Source organism: Schistocerca serialis, chromosome 6 (genome assembly GCF_023864345.2).
Source record: "Schistocerca serialis cubense isolate TAMUIC-IGC-003099 chromosome 6, iqSchSeri2.2, whole genome shotgun sequence".
Taxonomy (NCBI): Eukaryota; Metazoa; Arthropoda; class Insecta; order Orthoptera; family Acrididae; genus Schistocerca; species Schistocerca serialis.
In genome coordinates, this window is record NC_064643.1 from 443,806,890 (window position 1) to 443,821,044 (window position 14,155).

The 14,155-nt window shown below is 39.4% G+C and overlaps 2 protein-coding genes across 3 annotated transcripts in view; both read right to left on the reverse strand.

The window, feature by feature from the left end:
• LOC126483723 (cytochrome P450 6k1-like) overlaps positions 1 to 14,155 on the reverse strand; it is a 659,078-nt gene that overhangs the window by 378,623 nt on the left and 266,300 nt on the right. The gene's annotated exons all lie outside the window — the stretch shown is intronic.
• Positions 5,380 to 14,155, reverse strand: part of LOC126484909 (cytochrome P450 6a2-like) — a 39,599-nt gene continuing 30,823 nt past the window's right edge. The window contains exons 4-5 of the mRNA XM_050108508.1: positions 9,672 to 9,923; positions 5,380 to 5,558 (exon numbers count right to left, since the gene is read on the reverse strand). Coding sequence (XP_049964465.1) covers positions 5,380 to 5,558; positions 9,672 to 9,923 — 431 coding nt within the window. The remainder of the gene's footprint in view (positions 5,559 to 9,671; positions 9,924 to 14,155) is intronic.

Here is a 14,155-nt window from a genome sequence, read left to right on the forward strand (position 1 = left end):
AATGTAATGCTTTGTTACGACATAAGCATGGTTTGTATTTACCGTAAGCTGCTTAAAACAGAGATTTCACTTTGTAGCGTTTTCGTTTTTCTATCACTTTAATGTTCTGGTGAAAACGCTCTCCTTGACATCACTAACATCTCCCATATTGTCTGGGAAGTAATCAAGATGACTGTTCAGAAAGTGGACTTTCAGGTTCATTAAACATCCTACAGTTTTAAACTTCTTTCACATTATAGCTATAATAGAAACATATTCTGGGTCTTATTCATGTCCTATGAGCTTTGTGACGACTTGCTTGAATGATACCTGTGCATCTTTCTCATTTAAGGTCAGTGTGGATTCAAAGTTAACATCAAACATCAATTTTCTAATGTCAGGTCCGACAAAGACATCTTGTTTTAGTTTAGCTTCTGAGAAGTGTGGAAACTATTTGCAGAGATACATAAAACATGGTCCATCTTTAGCCAAAGCCTTTACAAACCGTTTCATTAAGCCTAACTTTATATGTAGTTGTGGTAGGAGTACGTTTTTTGGATCTACAAGGTTTTTCCGTAGAACGTTCTTCTCACCAGGTTATAAAGACTCCTCAGCTCTTTCTGCACCAGTGTTTATCCCTAGTCCTATTGTCCCATTCACACAAGAAACACGAAAATTTGGTAAAGTCACCTTGCTGACCAAGCAGCATGCATCTTACTTTTAGATTGCCACATGTCATCCAACTGTGAGCACAATAACCTATTTTATTTAGCACTATTTCTAGGTTTTCATAGCTTTCTTTCATATGTACAGAATATCCAATAGGTATACGAGGGTAATCCCAAAAGTATTTTTTTATAAGTGTGTAGACCTGTTTATTTCTACAGTGGTTTACATCAGTTTACAGCTTGAACATTTAGCTATTTTTCGACATAATCACAGTTTCTGTCGATGCATTTTTGTAGACGCTATGGCAGATTTTGTATGCCCACGTCATACCAACTCGCCGCCATGCTGTTCAGAAAGTTATGAACCTCTTCTTTCATCTCGTCGTCGGAGCTGAATCGGTGGGATCACAGTTAACGCTGACAGGTACTGAGAGACTCCGAAAAAACTCAAACGTTCAATTCAGAACCGGAGAAGAGGAATGTTGAGCAAGGGCGTACACATTCTCCATGGCAACGCTGGCCCAAACATCGCCCAGCAAACCGTCGCTCTCCTGCAACAGTTTCAGTGGAACATAATCACCCACCCACCCTATAGTCCTGACTCGACGCCCAGAGACTATCACCTGTTCCCTAGGTTAAGGGGACCACACCGTGGTTCAGGTCGAAAAAAATCTATTTTAGGTTTTCATCATATTTCGATAGAGTAAGGTTTTATCGAAGTACTCTGAAAAAGATTTTGCTGAAAAATTTTTTTTCGAGCATTTAAAGAGAATTTTCCTACCACGTGTGTTTATATGCCACGCCCACTTCTCTGTCACCAACTTTTCTACATGTATTTTAGATCTTTATATTCCATACATTGCAAGTTAGGGACTTTTTTTTACTCTCGAGTGTGTTGGCTATCCTTGGAATGCATCGGTCGGTATTCTTTTGTTTCTCCTGTTTGTAAACACACGCTTTCAAACACGCGGTTAGTTTTGTTCAAGTGTGATTGCGAGTAGTTGTTATATTTCCACCTGCAGTACTTGTTTACGTGTGTTTTGTTGTGTTTATTGAAGATTAAACGTAAAGGCATTTTCAGGAAACGGCAATTTAGAGGAAACAAGTCCATGTCATGGATTGTGTCCATTAGGAGAAAATTCGTGGAGCAAATATAATAGGGCTCAGGCAACTGGAGAATCTTACTCTCAACAGCGTTCTCTTCCTGCTGCTGTTATTATAGCAATTAAACCTATTTTCAGAGACTTGACTCATCCTGACCTTCTAAGGAAACGTCTCCATGGGGAGACACAGAACCGAAATGAATGTTTCAACAGCATAATTTGGAACCGCCTTCCTAAAACTGTATTTGTAGGCATGCATACAATGAAACTAGGAGTTCATGATGCTGTTATTACATTCAATTGTGGTAATATTGGAAAGTGTTGGATACTGAAAAAGCTGGAAATTAATCCTGGTGAAAATATGATCACTGGGCTGCAACACTGCGATAAAATGAGGATGGCCGATGCAGACAGGTCTGCATCTAATATGGCCAAGAAAGCAAGACAAACACCCAGGAAGGTGAAAAAGAAGCTGGAAGACCGGTTAGAGGAAAAAGAAGGGCCATCATATGTAGCAGGACAGTTTTAATTAACTGTAAGTAACAAATTTCAAAAGTTTTTTCTTTAAAGTCAATTTCCCGCAAACTAAAATTTTCAGTATATATGCCCCATTATATCAGAAACTATCATGGATAAATGAATGAAAGTTTCAAGAGACCCTGCATAACATAAGAAGGCACCTCTGGTACTACATTGCTTAATATTCCCCCATTAGAAAGTTCACAAAAAAATATTTTCTGTAGAAAAAACTTAATATTTTTGTTAATAAATTTAAAAAAGTATTTCTTAAAAACTATAAAAAGGATAAAGTAGATTTTAGTGCGGTTGACTCTATTAGCATCATGTAATATACAGTAAAAATATTAAGGTCCTGAATCAAATAGGTTTTTTTTTCAGAAATGGGTCAAATACTTGCCTAAATTAACATGGGTTAGATAGGCAGGGTGCTGTCCCTTAAAAGAACATTTGGCCGGAAAGCGATTCAGCTCCGACGACGATGTGAAAGAAGTGGTTCATAACTTTCTGAACTGCATGGCAACGAGCTGGTATGACATGGGCATACAAAAACTGCCACAGCGTCTACAAAAATGCATCGATAGAAATGGTGATTATGTCGAAAAATAGCTAAATGTTCAAGCTGTAAACCATTGTACAAAATAAATAGGTCTATGTACTTATAAAAAAGTAGGAGACCTTACTTTTGGGATTACCCTCGTAGATGCATACATGTTACCATTGTGTAATAAAACTAGTTTTGGATGAATCAATAAACAGCCTCTAGTCTTCTGTTTTATATTCAATACCAAACTCATTCATCAGACCATGAATGTCTGATCAGTACACTAAATGACCTTCTTGTTGGAAAACTTTGAAAAATTGCTGCCCTCTCTTTCTATACATGTATATGCTGGTTCCAACTGCCATTAAGTTCTTTTCTTTTAATCTAGAGCCAAGCAGTTCAGCCTTTTCTTTCTTTAAGCCCAGATCCCTAACCAAATCGTAAAGCTCGGTCTTAGTAAACGATTTGGGCTCTAGGTTTTCTGTATTACAATGGAATTCATCATCATCTGGTCCATCTAAATCACATTGTACATCAGAAAATACTTCTGTTGGAATAGAATGTAAATCATCTAATTGCTCAGGAACCGGCAAATGTTAGCCATGCCCCACCGGTCGGACGGCGGACAGAAGGTTAGGGTAGCTTATTACCTTCTTGTTTATTCAAATTACGACCAGTAATATCAACATGGCAAAAGTAGCAATCATCAGAATGATTTCTTGGCTCCCTCCATATCATAGGAATAGCAAATCTAAAGGCTTTTTTTCTCCTTTTTGGACCATTTCCTCAGATCTTCAGCACACACATAACATACTTTATGCGGTGCCCAAGATTTACCTTGATCACCAAGTTTGGATCCAAAGTATGATAGATAAACCTTTTTCACAAAGTCTGGAATAATTCTTTGGTGTTTTTTAATCATAATTTCACCACAAATATAACAAAAACTGTCAGCAGATTTTTTACAACCACGACTAGACATTGTACTGAGCACATGTACAGGAAACGGGAGTGTGAGGTTAAGTTGACAGTAAATAAAACACCATCTGTTAACACAAAGAAAGAACCGATCTTTTTTGCCAGCATATGTTTTTCAGCAGTGCTACCAACGTCATCGACATTCAATACACCTCCTTTTTAATTTGAACTATATAAAAGCTGTCAAATTCTTTAAAAAACTATTTAATTTAATAAATTTAACTGTAAAATGTGAAGAAATGGTGGGTGATACAGTTTTTTTAAGTATCATATTTGGATTTCCCACCCTAAAAGACATAAGAATAAAGTACTTTCAGAAAAATTTTTCCCACAGTTGCCCTGTGTATTCAGATGAAACAGCTGTCAATTGCTGACAGTGTAAAGAATGTGGTAAATAATGAAATGACTACTGTGTATGAAGTTGATCCTACTGTTAAAATTTAGGAAGACATAGAGGAGTGGGCAATAGATGATTCAGGCCATTTTACGACTAAAAGTACTCGAATTCTGGAAGAGCCATTCCGCTTAAATTTTCAGAAAAAGTACTTGTTGGAGAGGGGAATAACCAGCTTTTGTCAATTCTCAGTGCACTGAGCACTCAGATTACCGGTGTAAATAATAACACTGCAGATGTAAACTCCAATGTTGAATCTGTAAAATCCGACGTAAATTTAAAAGTAGAATCTGTAAAGTCCTCTTTAAAAACCGAGCTGAAAAAGGTAGGGAGTATAAGTACTGGAGAAATGACTAAATCGAAAACAGTATTAGATAACCATTTTATTGGGCATTCTAAGCAAATGAAAAAAGAATGGGAAACAAAATTTGCTGAAACGGATTATACATATTATCTTTTTTTGTATAAAGAAGGAGACTTATTGCAATCATTCTTGTAAATTACATCTCTGAGCAACATCAGTCCTCGCTTACTTGTCTGAAACGTAAATGCTGCTGTCCTCATATCCAACAAATATTCAGAACGGTAGACTAGCAACAGACTTAATGTACATGATTTTGTTTCAGACAGTAGTATGTAGGATGAAAGTGAGGATAAGAATTCGGCACCTCTAAATGACGTCCAGAGACAAAAAAAGGAAGTAAGTAGGAGAAAAAAACGGCTCTGAGCACTATGGGACTTAACATCTGTGGTCATCAGTCCCCTAGATCGTAGAACTACTTAAACCTAACTAACCTAAGGACATCACACACATCCATGCCCGAGGCAGGATTCGAACTTGCGACCGTAGCGGTCACGCGATTCCAGACTGAAGCGCCGAGGACCGCACGGCCACAACGGCCGGCCTAAGTAGGAGACGACAACAACAACAACAACAACATGGTTTGGTAAAAAGTAATAAAAAGCTGAGCAACTTTTTAGTAATATAAGTCTTAATGATCACTCTACGTAACACAGAAAATAAATTATGCTTGTTGTGAGAGTAAAAGCATCAATTGGCGAATAAAATGACATTAATTTTCCATCACCACAAAGAGTTATTTGTTGGGTCGGGTTCTCAAGGAAGTGAGCAAAGGGTATGCAGATAGTCTTCCAGAGCTATTCAGTGTAGCTTCAGCTTCAGTTTCAACCGAGCTTTCAGCGACCAGACATTCGTCGATGCTCCACCCTCAACTCGATTCCGCCAATTGGTGTCAGCACTACGTTGTTTGGAGCCATACGTAGTTTCGACTGCTTGTCTCCAACGGGCAGAAAGTCAAATTTTGACAATAGATGAACCAGCGCCAACTTCACCTGCATCAGTCCAAAACGCATCCCTACAACAAAAGAAAAGTACCATCACGTCGTTGTAGTGTGACTGAAGATGTTACTTTTTTTCCACTCTTGAGGTAAGACTGCAATGAATTTCGGAATAATTCGTTGTACAAAACTAGAGTTGATTCTTGCCAATCACAGAGAGGAATTAAGTGTACAAAAACGAAAAAATCCAGTAGTAAAACTGTTTTAATGAATACAGTCTGCACAGCATATCACCACATTCCTTTCTAGGGTTATTTCAATACTGACACTACAGTGAGATGATATTTTTTCCCTCACAAATATCTTGATGATATTCGTTGGATTTGGGACAGTGAACCAGTACGACTCTAGCTAGTAACCAAAACTGGAGATAAGGCAACTACTATTAAATCCACACACTCATTATAAAAATGGAGCAAAATGGCAAAATGGCTCTGAGCACTATGGGACTTAACATCTGAGGTCATCAGTCCCCTAGAACTTAGAACTGCTTAAAGCTAACTAACCTAAGGACATCACACACATCGATGCCCCAGGCAGGATTCAAACCTGCGACCGTAGGAGTCGCGCGGTTCTGGACTCAAGTGCCTAGAACCGCTCGGCTATCGCGGCCGGCATAAAAATGGATATATATATATATATATATATATATATATATATACTCGTGTGTGTATCTTCCACATCTTATTCTAAAACTCAGCCAATTTAATACACATATACCTTACTGTCAGGCAACAATCGCTGACAATCCCTGCAAAATGATGAAAGGTAAAATGTTTATCGCTTACTACATTTCCGCCGTTCACTCAGTAAAAGTACCACGTGAGCCAGGACGTTATAATTTATTACTTGTTTACTACCAACTGGATTGGCCAAACATTTTACAGACAGTATCCACATACACCTCTGAATGCGCCTACAAAATTATATCATTGTATGACCCATATTTCAGGAGATACGACGTCATAATTATGAAGCACAAGGCCAGGCGCTACTTCGTACAGGCATGGACGTACAGCTATAAATAAATACCTGGCCAAGGCTGGGTTTCTCTGCTAGTGTAGTTATATGGATACTACAGCGATCAAGATTCATTGAAAAATAAAAATATACCTTCTGTTTCATACGTGTTAGGTTCGCAACAAGATACCGGTCATAGTTTTATTTTTATTTTTATCACACTCTTTTTAATATTTACAGCTTTTTGTATTTAATTGTGATTTTGCACCTTTGTTTTTTCTGGGTTTTTACTTCTAATGATGACTAATTACAACAGAAACCTGTGAAAAGTGGTAAATCAACGAAATGCGACACTGGTGAATAAGGTAGAGTGTTTCAAATAGATAGCGTGCTCCGTCTTTAGAATCTCAAATTTCATTACAGTAGTACGGTGAGCGTGAAGTAATTTATGTCACATCTTAAAACCATCTTGAGTAACCTCCTGTCGTCGGTGAATGGCACAGGGCTGTTGTTTCTCTCTCCAAAAAGAAAGGTGCACAACGCTACACAGACAAGAAGCGCATCGAAAGTGAATGGAGAGATGGAACGTAGGAATTGTGGATCCACCTAGCAAACACTTTGTGTTCGAACTCCGTCAGCTCTAGCATATTTATTACCTGATGACTTAGCATTGATCTGATTTTCGTGTGACAATTTGCTTTAGTATAAAGGGACAACATTTAAAAAAAAGCATAACCCTATGAAAGGGGATATGTGCCACAGTCCAGTAAATAATTTCATTATTTAAAAGTCTCAGTGACAAATTTTAAAAAAAGAGGTCAGTGAATAAAAAATTTTGGCACATCTCTACCGAATAAAAGAGAGCAGTTTAACTAAATGAATAATCTCGTAGGCTTGAAAAAGGAGGACTACGATAATCTGCCTTTAAAATAAGAGTATAACAGAAAAAAAAAATTATGTTATCAGAAACTACGGATAGGAAAACTTTTAAATACAGAAGTCTCCCAAAACCAACGTAAACTTAAAAAAAATAATAACATAGGTATGAGAAATTAAATGGCAACATAGAGAAGAAGACTATGGAGTGTTGAAAACAGGGAATAAGGAAAATATTTAGTCTCCTTCCTTACAAAATCACGTTTATATTTTTACATGACTAAATTCAAGCACGTCACATAATCATCTTCGCATCAACAAGCTGCACTGTGGCTTCAGACTGAGTCTGGACCATATAGTGTTATGCAAGTTCCAGAAAGAGCTTAGTGTTTCATGTTGATATAAAGGTCTAAAGGTCAAAACATACAAACGTAGTCACGTCAGGAAATAAAACAAATTTTCAACAAATAAAAAATAAAAACTAGTGTGTGTCAACTGAAGAAATGCCATTAACAACGCTACCAGTTCCAGTTTTCCGGAAATAAATGTGCAGCCATATTTCAAGATATACCGAGTTGGCCCAGGTTTTAGTTATCAAGACACACTCATTACATTACAGGTTCACGATTCATGTGATTCCATTTCAGCTACTGTATCACTATAGAGTTCATCCTTTTTATTTCAGTGAATATCATTTACTTAATCAGCTGCTTCGCTTTTTGTTAATACAAGTGAATTAGATGAAACGTTTCGTGCACCAAATAGCACGAACTGTGAGAGCTTCTGATAGACGACTTGTAGCGGATTTATATTTTCATTGAGTATGAAATTGGGGAAGCAGCAAGGATGTAGTACAGGAACGGGAAGATTATCTAGTCGAATTAAATCTCGCGATGCTGATGGAATTATATTTGGAAATGAGGCGCTTCAGATAGAAGGCTGAGTTTTGCTATTTAGGCAGAAAAATAAATGACTACTGGAAATATTACGCAAAAACCTTTCTGAAAAGGATAATTTTTTTTAACATTGAATACGTAACTAAATCCTATAAATGCTTTCCTGCAGATATTTGGCTGTAGTTTAGTCTCGTACGGATAATGAACAGTCTGTGCGAGAAGAGAGTATAGAATGTTAAAGATTAGACTGGTAAATCGAATAACAAATGAGGAGATACTGAACCAAACTGGAGAAAATAGAGATTTGTGGTACGGCCTGACTAACACAAGGAATCGGTTGATACACAATTCTACGGTATCGGTCGTCATCAGTTTGGTAATGGAAGTGTGTGTGTGTGGGGGGGGGGGGGGGAGGATTGGGGGGGGGGGATTGTAAAGGGAGGCCGTGGTTGAAATGGATGCGCTTAGCAATAGTTATCAAGAGATGAAGAGACTTGAACAGAATAAGCTAAGGCGAGAACTGCATGGATCGAGTCTGTGGACTCACGACCACGACAACAGCAACAGTAATGATCGAAAACTAAGCATCATTTATTATTCTAGTTTTTCACATTAACCAAACATATTTTCCTAAGATACTTACGTTTATCGATCTGTTAGCATAATCGTAATTGGCAGCAGTTTGCGAGTTGGTTAGAAACTGCATTAAACGTAGCTATCCTTCGAATTGTCACATATGTTCGTAATTAAAGTTATTGTGACACTTTTGCATCGTCTGAATAAGATGTGAAGATATTTTCACATGAGTTACGTAAAAAAACGGAACAAATGCGTCTGGGACTTGAGCTTTGCGGGTTCAGTACAAACTTAGCTTTGTAAATGGATAGTTCGACTACTCTTATTAGTTTTGGCGAGTGAGTTTACTAGTATCTAAATATGTGACATAAAATGCCAGCATCTTTTGATGCCATTGACTTAGAAATTTTTTGCACCACTACTGGACTGTAGGCTGTAATAATTGACATTAACGTGAGCTTGATTTCGGTACATGTTCCTAAGGAAAAGTGGTCTTAACAGACGGACAGAGAGAAGGACAATAGTGCGATGCTATGTCGGTTCTATTTTTACCGACTTAAGAACAGAATACTAAACACAGTGAACAATAAGACGAAAATGGTTCAAATGGCTCTGAGTACTATGGGGCTTAACATCTGAGGTCATCAGTCCCCTAGAACTTAGAACTACTTAAACCTAACTAACATAAGGACATCACACACATCCATGCCCGAGGCAGGATTCGAACCTGCGACCGTAGTGGTCGCGCGGTTCCAGACTGAAGCGCCTAGAACCTCTCGGCCACACTGGCTGGCAATAAAGACGAAAAACGGAATGACTCACCAATGCAGAGGCGAGGCCCTTCACCAAAGGGTAGATAGCAGTAGGGATGCCTGGATGCCTTCTGCTCCTCAGAGAAGTGCTCCGGGTCGAATTTCTCGGGGTTTCGAAAAAATTTCCTATCATGATGAAGTCCCAGGACTGGAATGAACACCTTAGTTCCTTCCTCCAAGACACAGTCATATCCTGGCAGCTTGTAATCCTGCACCACCTCGCGATTCAAAACTGGAACGGACGGATACATACGAAGGGTTTCTGAAGAAAAAAGTCAATGGAGTTGTTTTAATAAATACTCCACAGTTGCCCTCGATGTGGAGTTTTGTCTACCTTAGCGATTGTAGTTCAGTTATTGTCTGAAAATAAGTCAAGGAAAAGGTACTAGCTTGTTGGTCACAATAGAGAAAGAAAATATCTGTCAGTCATTAATTCGCAAACCGTTATGTGAATTAACGATTTTTCGAAGGGCATTGCAAACCAGTTAGTATTTTAGGAAATGCATCAATGTGAGCTGTTTCATCACTACCACTCTGGTGTAACCGGTATTTTCATTGTTAAGAGTAGCAAGATGGGTATTAGGAGAGGATAGTATTAGCGACACATTATCTAAATTATTCTCTGGAGAAGTGAAAGTAAGCCAGCACTGAACTTCATTGTGCAGGTATTCATGTGCGTATCGCACGTTCATTAGGAGTGAAAAGAGAGAATGCCTTATAGGAGAACTAATGAAGTTTGTGAAGGTGGTTGAAGTTTAATTCTTCTAGGTGGTTTAATGCTATTAGATTGAGGGAATGGAAGGTAGAGGCTGCTGCAATTTAGGATACTCATTAACAGCAGTCAGCGTATATTCAAGTAGAAACACTTAAACTTGGGAGTGTAGCCACAACTTTTCACAACCTTTTTTATTCTCCTTGTATCACCTTTGCAATTATACAGCTTAAATTGTTGGTCAAAACACTAATATAAACTTGACTACTCCAGTCATATAAAGTAAAATTATTAGTCTTTGACCGTTAACAATAACTTCAAATAAAAATGTATCATAAATCTTCTAGAAATTGTAACAAATATGACTATCTAAGGTCCAAAATGTTCCGTAATTGTTGCTTTTTGTGGTCTGAGGCTTGCTGTATGGCTGATGCCCAAAACCATTAATAAATCCTAAAAAAATGTTTAAGGTTCTGTGTTGCACTCTGTGGCTGATAACAAAAGTGCAGAGGGTGCTTTGTGGGGAGAAAGTTAATTGCGTACAGTGCTGAATAACGAACAAATAACAACGGCAGTAAATACTCTCTCTCTGAGTAGGAGAAGTGCCGTACATTTTCCGCCTCTAGACAGCGGTGTAACAGAAGTTCAGTGTAATTAATTATTCTGTTTTTAAGTAATGGCATTCGCTTTTAATGTGGTGAATCTTTTTCTGAAATTACAATAATTTATTCGGAAAAATAAGGTTTCACCATACGTGAAAAAAATTCCAACATACGACTTGGTTTTGTACAGGGTGGTCCAAAAGTCCGGAAACACCCTCATAAAATCCAAATGGAGTAGCAAACAAGGAACTGTAAGGGGGAAACGTTATAGGCCGTGCCACCAACATGGCGGCCACCTTGAAAGCCGCCATCTTGGATTCAACTCCAAAGTTTCAAATGTGAATGTGGTCATGTGACATATCAAACAGATAGAGAATTTCACCAGTAAAACAATGCCGTTGTTATTTTAAACATACCTTTATTCATTCTCGGGTTATAGCCAATTACTTGCGGCAGCAGTGGGACGCTCGGTAGCGTGAGTATTACGTACTGAGAAGTCATAAAATGGAGTCTGAAACGGTGCAAAGTGACTATCCCATGCCTGATATGTTACATGTGTTTAACTGTTAGGTATCATTTGCTCATGCTAACGTTTTAATCACTGTTCCCTTACTTACAGGTTACAAAATGTCCTTAACACATGAAGATAGCATTGAAATCAATTTTATATCAGGAGAAAGAAGCACAAGGGTCATTGCTGAGGATTCCAACAGTCGCTACCCAACCAGACAGCCCATCACTCACAGCGTAGTTGTTAAGCTTTTGGCCAAATTCCGAGCAACAGGTTCTGTCACAGATAAACCTAAGGCTGGAAGAACCAAATCCGCCACTGATGAAGCAACAACAATGTGCGTGTTGGCATCATTTAGCAAGAGTGCGCAATGGAGCACTCGTCGCCTGTCACAAGAATGTGGGGTTAGCCATACCTCCATACTGCGAATTTTATCGCAGCACAAATGGCACCCGTAGAAAATTCAGCTGCTCCAACACCTCAATGAGGATGACCCAGACCGTCGGGTACAGTTTGCTGAATGGGTGACACAGCAGCTATAGATAAACCCACGTCTCCCCTATCAGGTGCTGTTCAGTGTTGAAGCCAATTTCTTTATCAATGGTGAAGTGAACAAGCAGAATCACAGATACTGGTCCGACTCAAATCCGGACTGGATTGATGCTTACAAAACGGTCGACTCACAAAATGTGATGGTCTGGTGTGGTGTGTGGGGTACCAAAGTCGTCGGACCTTTTTTTTAATTGATGGTACGTTAACAGCCAACGGTTATCTGAGGTTATTGGATGAAGAAGTGTTTCCCTCGTTGTTAATGGAGGACGGGACATTTCCAGAATTCTTCCAGCATGATGGAGCCCCACCACATTATGGGCACAATGTGCGAGCATACCTGGATGTGCAGTTCCCTCAAAAGTCGATTGGTCGTAGGGGTGCAGTGGAATGGCTACCACATTCACCAGATTTGATTCCTTTGTTTTATTATCTTTGGTGTCATGTCAAGGCACTTGTTTATTCTCTGAAAATACATGATTTGCATTGAAACCATCGGCCTTGTTGCAGTGGTAGCACTGGTACCTGTCAGATTACCTAAGTTAAGTGTTGCCAGGTTTGACTACCACTTGGATGGGTGACCATTCGGTCTGCCGAGCGCTGTTTGCAAGAAGGGAGCAGTCAACCCTTGTGAGGCAAACTGAGGAGCTACTTGATTGAGAAGTAGCGGCTCCGGTCTCGTAAACTGACATACGGCCGGGACAGCGGTGTGCTGACCACATGACCCTCCATATCCGCATCCAGGGATGCCTGTAGGCGAGGATGACTCAGCGGCCGGTCGGTACCGTTGGGCCTTTCAAGGCCTGTTAGGACGGAGTTAAGTCTTTTTTTCATGAATCTGAAGAAACGGCGTCAGCGTTTTCTTCGCCACAATAATGCAAACGAACTTCTCCTTCTCCATGGCGAACATGCCAACGCAAGGCCTCACTCAAGGCTACGCATCCGAGAGGAACTCACAATACTTCACTGGACTGTTTTCCCTCATCCACCCTACAGCCAGTAACTCTTACGTTCCAATTTCCAACCGTTTGACCTAATGAAGGATGCACTCCGAAGGAAGTACTACATGGACGACGGGGAGATTACTGACGCAGAAAGACTTTGGTTCCGACGTCAGCCAGTAAGGGTGGTACCACGCGGGCATACAGGCCCTCGCAGTATGGCGGTGTAAGGCCATCGCATTAAACGGAGATTATGTTGAAAAATAGGATTAGTAGCCAAAATAGTGAGCAATAATAAAGTATATCGGAATCCTGCATAAAACCAAACTGCTTTCTAGAAAGAAAAATTCGTTGCATTACTTACTCAGCACCCCTCGTACATCAGTGATTTGCCTATATTGTAAAGACATGAGCATAGACATTCAGAGCAATACTGTTGTGTATGGACGTCAGTGAGTGATCATTTTGTAGGAGTGAACTGTGTCATAATACGTAAACAAGGAGTGTATGCAGCTAGTTATGTAATTATGTCGTTTGTTTGGACTGATGTCCACAGGGATAGGCATAATGTTTTAACTAACATCCCAAAGATTTGAAATTACGTAATTAATTTCTTGTTTCTTTGCGTCTGCATGTCTCAGTACAGGTACACACTGAAATCCCCAGCCTACAGCATACATAAGACCACTATCGGAGCCGAAAGAAAACGACGCAGCCACTGTCAAACAGAGATGGACTGCGTCACCCTGGTTTGGGACCAACAGCGGATTCCTACGACATTGCGACGTGGGAGTCCATTGTGTACCTGCAGAGATATACCTGCATACAAAAACAAATAAAAATTCCGTAGTTTAATTTTTTCGATGTCATAATTGTAACTTTGGTCATACCACTTACAATAATTAGGCTCTTCTCTGCTAATGGCCGTTAATGTGTTCAGAATCCTACTTTCATTATAATAATGTATGATCAAAGTAATGAAAACCACACAACGTACCATTCACCACCTTTACCAAGTACGGCATCTGGCTCATTATAATGTCGTACGTCACACCACCCTTGTTCTTTTTCAGTACATCGTCAATTTCTCCTTGCACCTTCTTCTGGATATCCGGATGTCTAGCGAGCTCATGCAGACAGAAGCTTACGGTGGTGGAGGATGTTTCGAACCCAGCGAGG